Genomic DNA, 17,774 nt, shown 5'->3' on the forward strand with positions numbered 1-17,774 from the left:
CTACACCAACATTGCTTTCAGCCTCCTCTGCTACCTCCCACCTTTGGTTCAAGCTAAACATGCAGTTGACCTTTGTATCCTTATATTTTTCTTAGGATAACGGGTCTTGGTCTGCCAGTGAACGCGTACACCGTGCAGGAGATGTGCATCACGTGCAAACCTGTTTGCCTGCTGCATGATAGGAAACATATCGAAATGTTAAAGGTTATTTTACTTCGCACAATGGTGTCTCATGAGTAGAGACATTGGGTCAATTCCTAGATAACATGTTTATACCTTCCATGTGCCCATGACTTGTGAAGCAGGGGAGAAAATGAAGTTTGTTATTTCGGTTTCATTCTTTAAAATTAGGGGGAGTGCGGGGATGAACAGTGCACGTGACCGCCATGTGGTTCGAGCGTGGACTGTTGTTCTGTTTTGCAGCTTCAAAAGGTAAATGGAACTGCGAATATCAAAGTCCACCACGATGAACAAGGGAAACAATGTAAGAATGACAATGAGTCATGCCGTCTATGTTGTCTATCACGTCTAGAGAAAAGAAAAACAAAGCAAGAAAAAAAAACTAGAACAGGTAAGACTTGCAAGTGACACACACCTCTTATCATAGAAATCGTTCACAGAGCATAAAATAAGACATTGTTACAAAGAAAATTAAGTAGGCATGTCGGTAACAATTACCAAGCTTCGAGATTTTCTTTCAGCACTCTGAAGGAACATTGAGAAAATAATAAAAATTACATGACAATAATAATTCTAGGTCAGGTATTCGTAATCTGTCTCCGTGTGTGTGTGTGTGTGTCTCTCTGTACGTTTGCCTGTCCGTCTTTCTCCTCACTCTCCCAATCTCCTCCACTGTTATCATCATTATAATCTTCATTTCAGTATCATACCTTCCATCAGGAAAATAAAGTCTAATTTCCTCTCTTTTTTAATATAAATATACATCATTTTTTTCATCTTTGTTAAAAACTTTTTTCCAACAATAGTTGTTCATGCACCACCATCAATAGTCATCATCTAAAAGTTCTCGTTTGTGTCTAGTTAATAAGTACTAAAGGTACTGAGGTCAGGGTTGTCTCCCTTGTTTATGCTCAGAAAAGATAAGTACCGTTTTAATTACGATGTTTCTTCTGTTTTCTTAGTGACAAATAAATGTAAAAAATATGGAAAAAACATTTTAAAAATATGTATAATTAGAATTTTAAGAAAATTCTTACAAATCTTGCAGCTGTCTTCATTAAAAGCTATTTAATTTGCATGTTATGCTGCTCAACCCGACTATTACGAAAAGCCAGACTATACTGTTCAGAACGTTAAGGACTTTTCAACAGCGAATCACAGTAATGGGCCTATCCAGCTGGATCTTCGATGCTTTCGATTGCCCGCTGCTCTTAGTCGTTATATAATTTCATACGTCCTTCACTGAAGGACTTCGGAGGTAACTGAAGTAGATCATCACGTAGTCTCAAGGGCATGTACCTCACGGGTCGGCCTCGTAATCAGCAGGTGCCTGGATCGATCTACTCCCCACATGATGAAATATCAATTCTATGACAAGTAATAAAACTTGGTATTGATAAACATGATGCACTCAAAACTTGATGACCCATAGGTCATTCTAGTGTCGTCTGCTCGAATCGCTCTCTTTTAACTCTGAGCTGCTAACACACTTGTACGGTTTCACTTTATACATCAACATATTCATCTATTATTATTTTGAAAGATGACCCCATGTCCCTGTACAGTATATAGTCTACACTTGGGGCTGTCTGCCCCACAGGGTCCCGCGTCCTGCCAAGGCTGCCTCTGTATGGTGTAATGACATGTCTCTATTTTTTTTTTTTTTTTTTTTTTGGTGGCAGCATCTCATACCGGAGAAGTGTCTGCGTCCTCCAAAAGGCAGAAGATACATTGAAATGAGAAGCAGATGCTTCTGACAGTGCTTTTATAAAACGAAAACCAGTCCCAAGAAAGATATCGTTAGTGCTTATCTTCTTTTGTTTGTCATTTGCTTCATTTTTTTTAAATTCTTTTTTATACAAACAACTCCAAAAAAATCATGATCATGACACGCTTTTGTGATTTGATATCAATTTTGCTTGTTTTATAAGCCCTTTCTATGACAAGAATAGCACATCGATCACCGGTTCGGACCCCTGTGAGGCAAACAGCCTTACGATTAAAAAGTAATTGTTCTTACGGCTCTCGGCCCCGCATAGGATATAGTTTGATAGTTCGGCCTGACCGGCTTTTCCTTTGTGTGGGTTTCCTCCAATTTTGTCTAGTTTAGAGTTAGTGATGCAGTTAAGGTCTTCTGCAAGAATATAAAAAAAAATCCCACAAGAGAACAAAACCAAAACCAATAAAAAAAAAACAACAAACAAACAAAACCTTGGACGAGGCCTGCACTTCGGGCGGATTGACCCTTGCGATCATCCCAAATGTGGGTGACGAGTGTGTAATTTATTAGTAAGGGGGACAGCGTTCACGTTATTCCTTGCAAAAGTGACTAAATAAATGTCTTGTACACGTCCTTGCATTCTCTTATCATCGTCTTCGCATACAGGTCGTAACCTAGAATATTTGTTATTCTTATATTCTTGTTTAACGACACCTTTGCCAGAGACGGACCTGGCAGAGAAAGAATCGGAAGCTCCTTCACCCGCTAATGTCAATAAAAGCAAGTGGCAGGCATGTTATTCTCATTACGGCAGAACGTTACAATACTATACCTAGCTGACTGCTCCGACTCTTAGTAAATGCAGCCTATGATGTAGAAGTATGATACAGAATGGTAAAAATTGCCTACAGCACCCGGTGTTCCCAGGCGATCACCCATCCAAGTACTAACTGGTCTATTTTTTTCCCACCAACTTCCTACACTGACTTTTCTACGCATGCGCGAACTCGTTGCTACGATGACAGACCTTGACCTCGTCCCTGCGAAAGAAGCGCTAGCTCGCGCGACCGAAGCTCTCATTCAAAACAATACTGTCGGTATAAAAGTAATAAATATAGAGATGGACGTGTGCTAATTAAAAAATCTGAGACAGTGAGAATTTATAAGGTAAGCTATTGAAGAGAAGATAGTGCTGTTGCGATCGAAATTTCCGAATTTTTTTGTTTTTGTTCTTTTATGCTATGCGAAACCTTCGAAATTACGATCGAATAGTGCAGTGATGCCCAACCTTTTTCGGCCTGCGGGCCATATCCACTTCGGACAACCGTGTCGCGGGCCACTTCACCGCAAAAATACAAAAAGGAAAAAAAAATAGAGCAGATACCATTTTTTATTAGAAACAAGTTGTACTTACCATTAATTATGTAGTAATTAGTGGGATATTTGAAGTTGTTTTCCCGAAACCAACTTCTGAATGTCCGGCCTCATCGTAGAGACACCAAGTTGGAGAACTGAATCGAAATGTTCGTCCATCGAAAAAAAGATTGCGAAACGCCCCTACGTGGGGATAAATACTTCTTCCTTTTTTTTTCGTTTTTTTTTAAGGTCTTCTTTTATGACTAACATGCCGATTTCCTGCACTGTGGGCAGAAGTTTTGCGGGCCGGATGGCACCGCGTCGCGGGCCGGATATGGCCCGCGGGCCGTAGGTTGTGCATCCCTGGAATAGTGCATCTGCTCAGTGCACGAATTTGGGGATCTAAACCTGTGCTCTATATGTCTGTCATATTAAGCTAGTGGATTCCGAAATATTAAAAAAGCAGTAATTTTTTTTTTAGCTTGGTGTAGTTTGAATGGAATCTTGCTCTCAAAAGCCTGGGTCCATAAGGCTTCCATTCCAGCAGTGCCTTTTCCGTTTTCTTGTTGAGGAGTAGAGCTACTCCTTCAGAGTGCTGAGTGTCTGATCTTCCTGAGAACAAGATGGTATGTCCTGACGCTAGCCTCCTCTACACCAAGCTGACAGTGCTAGCTTGCTATGCACCAACAAATGACTCTGAGGCAGAAGACAAGGATGCTTTTTACGATCAGCTCCAGGCAGCCTCAGAAAGCGTTCCAGCCCACGACATGTTGCTCATCATCGGCGATCTCAATGCCAAGGTGGGAAGTGACAACACCTGCAGGGAGCATGTCATGGGCAAACATGGAATCAAAACCATCAATGACAACGGAGAGAGACTGGCAGACTTTTGTGAAGAAAACAACCTACTGATTGGAGGCACACTCTTCCCACACAAAGACATCCACAAGGCAACATGGACATCACCAGATGGGATCACAAAGAACCAGATAGACCATGTCATCATCAACCGAAAATGGAGGAGCTCACTTCAAGATGTCAGAGCCTACAGAGGAGCAGACATTGCCAGTGACCACACTCTTGTGATAGCCACAGTTTCTCTGAAGCTGCGTCGATCACGAGGAAAACAGGCACGTCAGCAGAGAGTGGACTCCGGCAAACTAAAAAATCCAGCCACCGAAAGGGCCTTTGCTATGGAAGTAAAGAACAGGTTCCAGGCACTAGGAGACCAACAAGAGATGACCTTAGATGAATTCAATCGAGTCTTACAGGAAACAGGAGAGAAAATACTGGGCTTCCAAAGGAAGAAGAAAGAACAGTGGATCAGAGAAGAGACATGGAAGAAGATAGAAGAGAGAAAGTCAGTCAAACAAAGAATCAACAGCACGAGATCTGAACGCCTGAAGGAACAACTCAGACAAAGATATACAAAACTAAACAAAGAGGTAAAGAGGATGGCAAGAACCGACAAAAGAGACCATATAGAGAAACTGGCAGATGAAGCAGAAAATGCAGCAAGTAAAAATGACCTGAAGACACTGTACAAGATAAACAAACAGCTAAACAACGGGTTTAAGAACAGTGATGTGCCAGTGAAAGACGTGAACGGTAATGTCATCGAGGGAGAGGCAGGAAAACTACAGCGCTGGAGGGAACATTTTGAGTCGGTTCTGAACAGACCAGATCCCCCTCAGCTTGCAGACATCCAGCCAGCAGCTATAGACCTTGACATCTGCACAGACCCACCAAGCCTGGAAGAAGTGACAGCAGAAGTCAAGACAATGAAGAGCGGCAAAGCACCAGGGGCAGATGGAATAACAGCAGAGATGTTGAAAGCAGATATAAATGTGACAGCTCCCAAGCTGACTGAAATCTTCAGGCAAATTTGGGAATCAGGGCAGGTACCTGTTGCGTGGAAGACAGGGCTCATCTTCAAGTTACCCAAGAAAGGAGATCTTGGAGACTGCAAAAATTGGAGGGGCATAACACTTCTTTCCCTCACCAGCAAGGTCTTCAGCAAGATTGTTTTGTCAAGACTGACGGCAACTCTTGAGAAAGACCTCCGACCACAGCAAGCAGGATTTCGCCCTGGGCGATCCTGCTCTGAACACATCTTCATTCTGCGACAGATTCTGGAGCAGAGCAACGAATGGAACACACCGCTGTACATCAATTTCATCGACCTGGAGAAGGCTTTTGACAGCATCCACCGCGAATCCTTATGGAAGATCCTGAGGCATTATGGAGTCCCTGCAAAACTTGTTCAGGTCATTGCAATGCTGTACAGCGATTTCAAATCCCAGGTTGTCTGTGACACGGAGCTCACAAACCCCTTCAACGTCAGTACCGGGGTGAAGCAGGGCTGCATTCTGTCGCCGTTCCTCTTCATCCTGGCCATGGACTGGATCATGAAGACTTCCACCAACAGTGAGAGGAGAGGGATCAGATGGACCATGACTATGACAGCAACAACAGCGCTGGAAGACTTAGACTTTGCTGATGACATTGCCCTGCTGTCACACCGCCACCAAGACATGCATGAAAAAACAAAGGCCTTCTCAGAAACAGCTGGAAACCTTGGCTTGAAGGTCAGCACAAAGAAAACGAAAAGTATGAGAGTGAACGCCAGAGTCCAAGACAGCATCAAACTAAATGGAGAAGAGATTGAGGCAGTTGACAGTTTCACATATCTTGGGTCCAAAATGTCAAACACCGGGGATGCGGAGGTGGAGATTCGAGCCCGACTGGCGAAAGCCAGCCAGGCCTTCGCCTCACTCAGGAGCACATGGAAGGCAAAAAACATCAGCCAGAAGATCAAGCTGAGAATCTTCAAGTCAAATGTGATCAGCACCCTCCTTTACGGATCAGAATCTTGGAAGATGACCAAAACCATCAGTAACAAGCTTGACGTCTTCCAAAACAGATGCCTCAGGCGCATACTTAACATCTTTTGGCCAAACACCATCACCAACGAAGAACTCCACCGAAGAACTGAAACCGAGTCCATCACCACGCAGGTTCAACGAAGGCGTTGGCGATGGATTGGACATGTGCTCCGCCAGCAGACAGCAGACCTTTCCAGAGTCGCCCTACGATGGACTCCAGACGGCCGAAGAAAACGAGGCCGCCCAAAGGAAACTTGGAGAAGAACAGTGGAAAGGGAGATGAAGGGAAAGGGCTGGACATGGGGTCACCTAGAGCGGGTTTCAGCCGATCGACATCGGTGGCGGACTCTGGCTGAGGCCTTATGTGCAACCTGATGCACGAAGAGGAATAGATAGATAGATTTTTTTTTTAACCACACTCTCCTTCAAGGCTGATAGTAAAATTAAATGAGAAAGTTGTGACATATGTTCTGATGAACATTGCAACAGCACTGTGAAAGAACGAAGACAACGAAAGTGAACAAAGATGTGAAACTAGTCGCAGATGTGGAACAGCAATCTATACACCATTCGATGGCTCCAATATTGATATTTGATAGCATATGCTTAACAGCACAAAAATGATAACAATACTGATTGTGCATTTAAGTCTTTATTTTCAAAGCAGACAAAAATTAACTTGCTTCTTAAGAACTTTGCATGTGAAATGTATTTTCAGGTATTTCATATATATATATATGACAACTATAAAATTACTACTTATCTTGGAAATCAGCTGCACCCTCCCATCATCTTTCCTTCATAGATCACATAAACACAGAAAGTAAGATATAGATCTATATTTTTTCAGTTTACAACACATCTCTTTATCAAGTTATATCTAGTTTAGAATAACAGTTACAAGAGGCAGATGGTGGTATAATTCTCTCTAATTAATTTTAAAAGAGGGGGAAATGAGATCAAAGCAACATGTCCCTCTAGCACTAACACAGTAAGAGAAAATTAGAATTCTGACCAATCTTGTTTATGAAACATCAACAGTTGTTTTAAGTCAGAATTTACATCACAATTATAATAATGGACAATACACAACATTTTAAACATAATCACCAATTATAATAATGGACAAAAAAACATAAACAGTCAAATTATGTAGCATAGAATATTAACAGACAAGACCTAAAAAGAATACTGCTTTTGGATACACTACATCATTGTTAGTACCAACAAGTGTGAATGAAACTATATTGGGGATATGGCATTATAATGATTACACCACACCCTCTAATGCACCAGGAATGTCACCCAGGCAGAAGATTTGAGAAAATGGTTTAACTAAATATTGTATTAACTGGGTAAATATTATATTCTTGATAGAAGTAGGTTTCTGATAACAAAAAATGAACCATTAACCATGGAGAGAAGAAAATGGCATATTTTATTGACAAGAAAAATAGAGACCATTAACCACAGGGAGAAGAAAATGTCATTTTCTCACAGCAATGCAATGCTTTAAAAGCCCATGCCCTCTATGCATTCCATTAAAAATTAAAGTTGCAGCATTTCATAAAGATTCTCTTTTTCTTTCTTACATGTAGACACATAACACTACACACAAAGTAAAAGCATGAATACTTGAATATACACCAGTATAACTATCTCAATTGTAATTTGTCAATCATGCAATTCACTTTTGTCCATGGTTTTTTCCAAGTGAAGTGTTATTCGAAACACATTCAGTAAGATTGTGTGGAGCCTTTTTACGTCTTTTTGGCAGAGAGGCTCCAGATAACACTTCCTCACCCTTTTCTTTCTGCAAAGTGCGTTTCAGTTGCAATGTTTGTCTAGGACGACCCATACCTGGATATTTACAGCCAGGCAGTGCTTTTTTTCTACACTGAAGGGTCGTTGGCTGCACTCCTATTCTCTTGCTTCCAACAAGATGATTTTTAAGTTTGAAATTTGCTTTAAAAGCAAACCCAGAATACTTTCCTAGAGTACTCATAGCACTGTTAAACTGAGATGGTGTATTTTTTTTGCATTTTTAAGGAGAGCATCAATACCCTCGGCATATGATTGTGGATCTTCAATGAGTTTATTGTTCCAGTCATCAAAAAGTCTTTTCAGCTCTTGAGAGAGGCTTACAACATTATAGGTCTCAGATTTCTGAGCTTCTGGCTTAGGTGACACAGAACCCTCATTTTGAATTGCATTTTCAAACACCAAGTTTAGTGTCCGCTGACCTGTTATCACTTTTCAGGTTATCAAACCAGGAGGATGCATGATATTGGCCAGTTCCTATATAACAGATAATCTGGCGCATTTCAGGGTTATTTTCTTCATCAGTTAGTACCTTTTCAATAATTCTGTCCATCATTTCTTTATTATCTGCATACATAATATCTTTTACCAGATGAAATATATGTTGCCGTTGATCCCTGTGTACTTGGGTCTTTTGATCCCATATATAACGCCAAAAGGCTTGTAGTAAATGGAATGCACACAAAAGCTGCCCTGACTCAGGGAAAATTTCCGCAAGAGCTGCTCTCTCTGCCCTAGAGTCATCAGTCATAAAGATGAGAGGTCCCTTCTGACCTCGGCCAAAAAACCCAGAGGGGCCAATTACAGAACAGAGCAACTTTAGGCTTGCTTTAATGGTGCTTGTGGATTCACTGGATGTGATTATTACACCAAGTGGTAATCCACCCAAGCAGCTGTGAGCTACCAGAAGAAACACACGAACACCAGTGCGGTCTACATTTCCTGTAGAATCTATGAACACTATTTCCCCACTGTGTTTTAAGGTGTGATGCACCCTACGCATCAGTGGGGTACAAATGTCCACAATCATTTGGCCCTCTTCAGTCATGTCCATCTGTGCAAAATCCACAGTAGCATCTTTGGTGGTTGAATCTTCCTGACAGGTGATTGTCTGTTGTGGAAAATTTGAGTTTATACTCTGTATGAAGACCTTCAAAGACTCAGTAGAGTCATTTCTTCCATATCTCTCCTGTCCCAGTGCATAACTCCGCCTGAAAATTACATTCATTGAAGTTGTAAATGCCATAAAAGACATGAAACTGCGAAAAATGAATTCTTATGCCTTCTGCCTAACTGCAAGCATATAATTTCATTTTATTATAAATATATGTATCATCATCAGGAAAGATGCATAAACATCAGTTTCTCGTGTGACAAGAGGGCTGTCAAAAATTTCTGTTCTGCTAGAAATATTGTCATTGTAAAATATTCCTGGCTATACAAAAGACCTATATGTTCTTGCAATGAAGGCCTGATCCAAAACATTCTAAAGCCTCCACTCCAGACTAGATTTTAAATTTAATTAAATCTTAATATTTTTAACTCTGAACTCTGTCATCAGTCTAGTAAAGATTCTAGTAAAGAACTCCTTTCTAGTTTTTAAGATGTTAATTGGTTTTTGAAGGATGTAAACGAGTAAAATACAATCAGATGTTTAGGAATTTTATGTCAGGGTGGTGGGGGGTTGGGGAACCAAACAGTATCAATGACAATTTAGAAAATGTAAAGATTAAGAAAGTAGATCTATCTTACCTGTACACCCAGCTGAGATCTGGACACAAAGCACGATCACCGCTGATGGTAATATAGTTAACTGGATCCTCCAGCTGCAAGTCAAACTTAAATTTCTCAAGAGCAGCAGCAGGAGCATACCCATTCAAAAGCAGCTGGTCTATCTTGGTCTGTGTTTCTTTTGACACATCCCTGTGCTTCAGTGCTGAGGCAGCATGAATTGGGTGGTTGTGGTGGAATAAAAGGTATATCTTGGTAGGGTGCTCCAAACGGTGTGGATCTTTGGTTTTCCATCTAAAATATCAGAATAAGTATCCATCTAAAAATGAACATATATAAACAGATAAATGAAATAAACTAATAAAATACCATAAAAAGTAAGAAAAGAATCTGATGATGGTTGACTACTATGTAAATGCTGAAATGTGGATACATTTGTAGACTGTAGACAACTTTAGAAAGGAGGTATTTTCTTAACAAGACTTCCTAATATGACAATGTTTTAAGTACATATAACGGAGTAAGAAGTTCACCTCCTCCCACAATCATATCGCTGTCAAGGTTTGTCAGCTTGGCAACCACTTATATTTATTTGTGCATGCATACAATGAATGTTGGAAAAAAATAGTTGCCACATTGAGAATTAACTATCATGCATTAAGATTTACAGACTTAAACATATTTACACAATGTGAACAAAGAGAAAATAACTGATACACAAGCCATATACTACCAACCTGCTGACGACTGGATTGTTTACGGTGACTTGTAACTTAGCCATGCAGCTTGTGTTTTTTGCTGCTCCTCCGGCTATCTGCTTTGGAGGAACGTGATTTCGTATTATGTTGACAGCGGTACTCTTCCTGTGTATAAAAAAAAACAAACAAGGAAAGTGAGGACAGTTACTATTTACTTTGTCTGTTAACATGAACCTATATCTATAATTCTTAGTCATTTATTTAGTATCTGGAAGGATTGCTCTTGATCAGTATTAAATGCCACACTACAATGCCATAAATTTCAAGCTGGTGTACAACTGTACACAAATAAAATAGAACTTAGTTTTTTAAATGTTGAGTCTAGATATATCAATGACAAATGCTAACTGGTATTTGGTTTATCTTAACTATCATGTGACAAACATGGACTGCTTCTGGAAAATGTCCCTGTTTCTCCTCCTGCTCCTAACCTTTAAGACAAGCACTGGTTTTCTCAGAATTGCGACAATCGTTTTCATACACGGAATTACATTTGCTATTGCACAAAAAGAGGCTGTCAGTGAATCAGTGTGTACAATTGTGATAGCAATGTGATTTGTGTATCTACTGCTATAGTAAAAGAAAGAAATCAGTATTTGGATTTTAATAGTTACATTTCATATAAAATGTATAAAAGAATGTTTTGTGCTGTAGGATACTCAGTGCAAAAACTGCCAAAACAGGTAATCAGTTATTAGAGAAAAATGTGAAAAAAGATTTCAAGGCATTATGAAGGATTATAAAAGAATGTCTGATAAAATACTGTACAACAGTTAGGGTTGCACTAAAAATTGTTTCCTTCGTATAAGATCTAAAAGGTACAACAAAAGAAGTGGGAATATTATTATAGTCAGCTTTTCTTATTATTATACTGTAACATTACAATAAATTTTGAAGGCAAGAAGTTTATTTTCTACTAGCTAAATAAAGGCAGTTTGTTTTAACTAAGAGTCTACCTAATTGCATTATTTTGAAATGTATGCATGACAATGTGAAAAAGCACTCATTAGTTTCAGTCTCAAACTAGCTTTCAATTTTCTAGCTGTTACCAAAACTGTACTTTGAAAGATAAATAAAATGCACTTTTGACCATCAAAGATGGCTTTTAAAGTTTATACCCATACATCTGCTACTGCAACTTGTCTTACCTTAAACAGTACTTTTTTCTGTACACCTGGGTGGCTCCTTTCAGTACGCCAAGTTGTCTTTGTTTTTGATTCAAACGTAGCCTTCCAATTAACAGCTTGTTCTTGTTCTGTTATGTCTGCCCTTATCACTGCATCAAACTCTGTCTCATTTCCTTTACAGCTACAGATGATGTAGTTATGTGCTTGTGGCAGGATCTCCTGAGAAAATTTCCGTTGCATTATAATTTCAAAATGTATTCAATCTATGTCAATGAACACACATATGCTTCATTTCTAATTCACTGATCAGCAGCGACAAGCACTCTACATCTACCATTTAATTAATGATTATCTTTTGTTACAAAATGCACAGTTCTTGACAAGCGAAAAGAAGACACCAGCACTATCCCAACTGTTTAAAAAAGTTTTAAAAGTGCAAAGTTAAAAATCATCAAGAAGAGTAAACAGTTACCTTTAGTGTAACCAATACTCTTTCTTCAATCACTCTTTCACCCAGTACAAGAGAAAGGCAGGAGTTATTGTTGCAAACAGAGACTGCCATGGTACACGTTTGTGTTAATTTCTGCTCGCGCGCTTTCCGCTTTCGCAGGGACGAGGTCAAGGTCTGTCATCGTAGCAACGAGTTCGCGCATGCGTAGAAAAGTCAGTGCAGGAAGTCGGTGGGAAAAAAATAGTCGCAACCGGCCCCAACGTGGTATGGCCGTAGGCGAATGCTGACTATTTAGCAAACTTTATAAAAAAATTTTAAAAAGTTACACTCACACTAAAAGTTCAAGGTGTGCCTACAGAACTTCACGAGCACATCCCCTAGACTGGCCTAGAGCAAAGAAACAAACCAGAAGGTGACCGTTAAGTCCAATGCAGACAACAACCGCGCCACCCTGACCCACATGACCGCATACGTTCCATCATGGACGTAGATATAGGTGGGCTGATGTCTGTATGCCGAGACTCACTGTCGGCCTCTTGCGAAGTGATCCGCGGTCAGTCTCGGCGAGCCTCTGGCCGGCCGTACTTCCGGAATAGCAGCGCGAAAATGGAATTTAATGAGACGTTTGATATAAACAATATAATTACCGTAACTGTATTGCTTGTTTGCACTTTTAACAAACTCGTATCTATTTAGAACACAAAAGTATTTGCTTCACTAGTCGGAAATCTTTCGTATGAAATAATAAATAATATGAATCGCATTTAAACTTCTAGATCTATAATCATGAAGTGTTCGCATATATATGCTTCACCTCGGTCTCTCGCTTTTATATACAATCGGGTATTTCGTTGGAAAGCACTAGGCCTTGTCGCGTGTTGCTTGCTGCGGGTGTACAGTCGAGGTATGGGGGCCCGGAGGGGGGTTGCCTGAGGGGGAGGCGCGGTCGCCTTTCGCTCTGCTGAGGCAGGTAATGGATCCGCATCGGGAGACACCATAAGTCAAGCGCTTACCTGATGGGGTCTTTTGTTGCGGGGCCTGACCTCAGTGACGGGACAGTATGGCGAAAACCCTATTAGCGAGGGGAGGACGGAAGTTTCCCTCTCCCCAGAGCCGGGCCTGAGTTATTTGTGTTGAGACCCCGGGGTCGGACCGGCAGTGTGAGAGGAGAGCGTCGGTGCGAGGAGATGTTGATGTACCCAGGGCTTGCTGTGTGCTTCCCTGTGTTGGTGCGTCCCTCCCGTATCTCGAGCCTTCTGTGTGGCGCTCAGGACTGGGCTGTGTGCCTTGATTCTCCCCGGGGTGGGGACGTGTCCTGGAGCAGTTCCACCTTCTCCTGCGTTTTCTGCGTGCGGCAGAATGAACGCGTCATGAGCCGAGTGGGTGAGTAGTTGGAGCTTCCTGTCGCCATCTTTTCTAGCTAGTGGCTAGCCGGCCGGTGCGCAAGAGTGAGAAGTGCGTGAGACAGGCTGAGAGATTTTCTGTATGGACTTATGTGCTGCATCTGTATTTTATTGGAATCTCTATTGGGGTAGTTATGATGCGCTAGCATCTGAGACTTTGCTAGGGTATTCTCTTTGTGTAGGTAAAGTTTCGCGTCTGTCATAGCGGACGACGCTGTTGTTGGTTTTAGTACAAAGGGCGCTTGAGAGGCCAGCCTTGTGATGTTATATGCATGACGGTAGAGTACGTTGTTCATGCACACCACTTTCAGCAGGCTCAAACACCCGCTCACTCAACCTATTGGGGTGAAACGGCAAACGCGCGGACGGAGGACTAACGGACTGCAGTCGGCCAGCCAACTGCGTGTACCTGTGTGCGAACAGACCTGCGCCGAGGTGTCAGCGGGCTTGACAATAGACGAGGACGTGACCCCGTGATTAACCTGTGGCAGTGAGAAGCAACTCAGGCAGTGGCCCGGAAGGGGGGACTAGTGGGTGTGCCGTGGGGGAAGTTTGTGTCGCGTCGGACCACACGGACACCATCAGTAGAGGGGCGTGGCTAAACGCTCAGTTGTGCGTTAGTGGTGGGACTCCCCACTGTGTGGTTTTACTTTTCTTTGTTTGTTTTTTTTTTGTTTGTTTCTTTTATATATATTTTCTCTTTCTTTGTTGGGTTGGTGGTTGCATCCTGCGGCCGCCAATAAACTTTAGTCTTGTAGTGTATTTTTGTGTATGTGTTTTATGTTCACTGAGGAGTGATTGGCTTTGTTGCTCGCGGCGGGCGCGTGGAAGTTTGTCTGTGTTTGCGAGTGTGGCTGTGAGAGAGCGAGTCCAGCGACGCCCGGTCGCGTTACGCGACAGGCCTATTCATCTACAGCGAGCTTTTAAAAACAATAAGAAGAATATTTAATCAATACACTTCTCAAGTAATTTAATGAATGACGCGATTATTAATAACTAAATTTTTTTTTAAATGGTCATATCCTGGTACACGGACTTTTCGCCGACGGACGTTTCGCTGCCGGACGTTTCGGAGCCGGACGTTTTGTCGACTGGACGTTTCGCCGCTGGACGTTTCGGAGCCGGACCTTTTGCCGACCAGCGTTTCGCCGCCGGACGTTTCGGCGCGGGGCACTTCATTTCGGCATTTCACGAGGGACCTTTAACCGAAGTCAAGTGTGGGACGCCCCTTAGCTCACACATTTCTCTCGCCATTGTATCAATGTATCAGTGAACTCTCTCTCACTATCCCTCCTCATGTGAACCGTTAGCTCACACATTTCTCTCGCCATTGTATCAATGTTTTTTCTCAAAGCTGTTGCGCATAATCTGTGACAATCAAAGTGAACTGTCTGTGAAGTCTGTGTGTAAAATTTGTTTGAAATAAAGAATTATTGTGTAATCTAGTAGTTACTTTCATTCTTTGAGAAGTAAGTAAGCTCTCTCTCTCTATGACATAATGCGGCGAAACGTCCAGCGGCGAAACGTCCAGTCGACAAAACGTCCGCACACGCATATCCTTGGCTATGTGAAAATTGTCGCCTTTTAGTCGCGAACTATAGCATGAACAGGACAAAGAAGAGCAAGAGGTAAATAAGATCAGTGCCTTTTTTAATGCACTCTTCTTCCAAGTGCCTTGAACAAATCTTGGCTCTCAATAGATTGAAACTTGTGTCTGATCACGAATTAATAGACACGTTCGTGGTCTGATCTAGCGGCCTGTAGCATGAATGAGAGCCGCTCGCCACTTGTCTTGATCTGTCGATATTCCTGCTCGCGGAAGCGGAAAAAAACTGACACCGAACGATTTGATACTTGCAGTTACATTCTACCAGCAGCAGTATCAACCGCCTTTTGTGCGTTTCTTTATTGTTGCTACTCTTGCAGACTTTGGTGACATAGCCATTGAAGTCATTCGCTAAACCAGGGGTGGGCAAATAGCGGCCCGCCAAGTGGTTCTCTGCGGCCCGCAGAAGCCCTTTAATTGGCAACACACACAAAATATTACCGAAAACCGAGTTCTAAAGAAGATTTGTGGATTTTAAGGAGATGGAATCAAAATTCAACATATTATCATGTCCTTTTTCTGTTCATGTTGATGATGCACCTGATGAATTACAACTTGAACTGATACACCTTCAATCAAATCATGCATTGAAGGAAAAGTTTTATTCATATATAACTGACGTATGAAGATGGCGGATGGGTGGTACCTACTTTGTTTTCGGTCCTGCCTGATGGATTATTGCTGCTTACCGAGGCTTCGCTGTTGACTTTAATTTGTAGTGTGCCTGGCTGCAACAGCTTGGATGTGCTGTTCTTTCATTCTGGTGACCTCGGTTTTGGTTCTGTTATGTGGGAGATGATCAGTGGTGACCGTTCTGTGCAGATTCATCTTTACTTTCGTTCAATGGATTGTTTGTCGTCGTTCTGCTTCAGATCGCTCATGTGTGAATATATGTGATATACTGATATACTGATATACTGATCTGCGAGTGAATTTTCTCCGAGTGTGGTGCCTGCAGACGGTGGTTGTGGATATGTGGTCTTATTTTCCTTTATTCACATTTATTTTTGTCTGTGCTTCAGTACCTCGTCCGCTGCGTTTCTACGTCATAGTAGATTGTCGTCACTGCTGACATCACCGCGTGACTTCGAACTATATCACTGACTCACTTCATGCTGTGCTTTTGACCTGTGTATATCCAACACCAGGTTATTGGCAATTGTTATCCTTTCCGTCCATCCGTCCATACTTCCTATACTTAATAACCATCGTACACGTCACAAAAGGGGCGCTTCACACGGGGCGACTCAGACGCGTGTGTTCAGCTGGCATAGTTTTTACGTTTGCTCACCTGTTTCAGCACTGTTGGAGGGACTATTTTTCGTTTTGGAAGTTTTATGAAGATTCAGGATGCGTGCTGTGTTGCTGCTGGATGGTTTGGTGGTGGTGGCAGTTGTTTTCTGTGCATTCAGAGTTGGTGTTGTTGTTGGCACACCGGGTCCACATGGCGACCGATCTCCAGACGCTCAATCGACATATTTCTCACGCCCAAGTATCTGCCACGTGAGTTTGGACTGGTGTGTATCAATGTTGTGTATGCGCACCCAACAGCGACATTGTCACGCGCCGCCACGGAGATCGCCGAAGTTGTCCGATCGCTACAGTCACTTCGCCCAGATGCTCCTAACTTTGTACTTGGTGATTTTAATGACTGGGGTTGTACGATCTGCTCTGCCTGCTTTCAAACAATATGTAACTTGTAATACCCGTCTTGATGGTGACCCCGATCGTTGCTACGGCAACATTCCAATGCATTCAAATCCATCCAGCTCCCTCAAATCGGTCAGTCCGATCACAACGCTGTACGTCTTATTCCTGCCTACTGAGTAGATTATGCAAACAAACTGAATGCATTTTATTGTCGCTTTGAGAGGGATGATGGTGGGGAGGAGTTATTTAATGTGATTTCTGCACTGGAGGAGAGAGTAGGGGAGGAGCAGCATGGGAGCGAATTGGATGACTTTGTGATTAAGGAAAACGCTGTTTTATCCCTTTTTAGACGGGTGAATGTGAGGAACGCATGTGGCCCTGAGGGTATTTGTGGAAGAGTGTTGAAAAACTGTGCGACTCAGCTGTCTGGTGTTTTTACTCAGTTGTTCTCTTGGTCTGTACAAGTGAGTACTGTACCAAATATCTGGAAAAATCCATCATTTGTCCTGTTCCTAGAACCAAAAACCTCTATTGCCAGTTGTCATACCACGTCATATAATTTCTCCTAGTGAGATAATAAAGTTCCATTGAATTGAATTATTCCCTGTCACTGGTTGAGTTTTATAAGTGCCTCTCCAACAAATCATTTCCTTGTTTAAGAGTATTTGCTGCCCAGCTATTTTCAATATTTGGTTCAAGTTACATCTGTGAGCAAAGTTTTTCCTGCATGAATATAAACAAGTCAAAGAACAGGTCATTGCTTTCAGATGCAAACTTGCAGTCAGTTATGAGAGTATCTACCAGTAATTTTGAGCCAAATTTTAAAAGAATTGTTCAGCAAAATTGTATTCAAAAACATTTTTCTCATTAAATTGGTGTGTGCTTAATTGTTCATTCTGGTTTTATATTTATTCCTACAGTGTTACATATTTCATGTGCTCATTATTAAATAAATGCGTTTGTTTACAATTTGGCGATTTTACGTGTTTTTGTATTCAATTACAAGGTGAGGCCCTCGGACTAGTCATGACCCAGCAATGCGGCCCTCGCAGCAAAAAAGTTTGCCCACTCCTGCGCTAAACCATG

At 41.8% G+C, this 17,774-nt stretch overlaps 1 protein-coding gene across 1 annotated transcript; it reads right to left on the reverse strand.

Moving 5' to 3' along the window:
- Positions 1 to 6,550: 6,550 nt before the first annotated feature.
- LOC112556405 lies at positions 6,551 to 12,728 on the reverse strand. Its single transcript, XM_025225385.1, has 5 exons — positions 12,051 to 12,728; positions 11,600 to 11,797; positions 10,431 to 10,556; positions 9,715 to 9,987; positions 6,551 to 9,173 (listed from the first exon to the last, which is right to left on the reverse strand). Exons 3-5 carry the CDS (start codon positions 10,472 to 10,474, stop codon positions 8,357 to 8,359), a joined length of 1,134 nt encoding a protein of 377 aa, XP_025081170.1. The 5' UTR covers positions 10,475 to 10,556; positions 11,600 to 11,797; positions 12,051 to 12,728; the 3' UTR covers positions 6,551 to 8,356.
- Between the last annotated feature and the right edge of the window lie 5,046 nt (positions 12,729 to 17,774).

This window comes from Pomacea canaliculata, linkage group LG2 (genome assembly GCF_003073045.1).
Source record: "Pomacea canaliculata isolate SZHN2017 linkage group LG2, ASM307304v1, whole genome shotgun sequence".
Taxonomy (NCBI): Eukaryota; Metazoa; Mollusca; class Gastropoda; order Architaenioglossa; family Ampullariidae; genus Pomacea; species Pomacea canaliculata.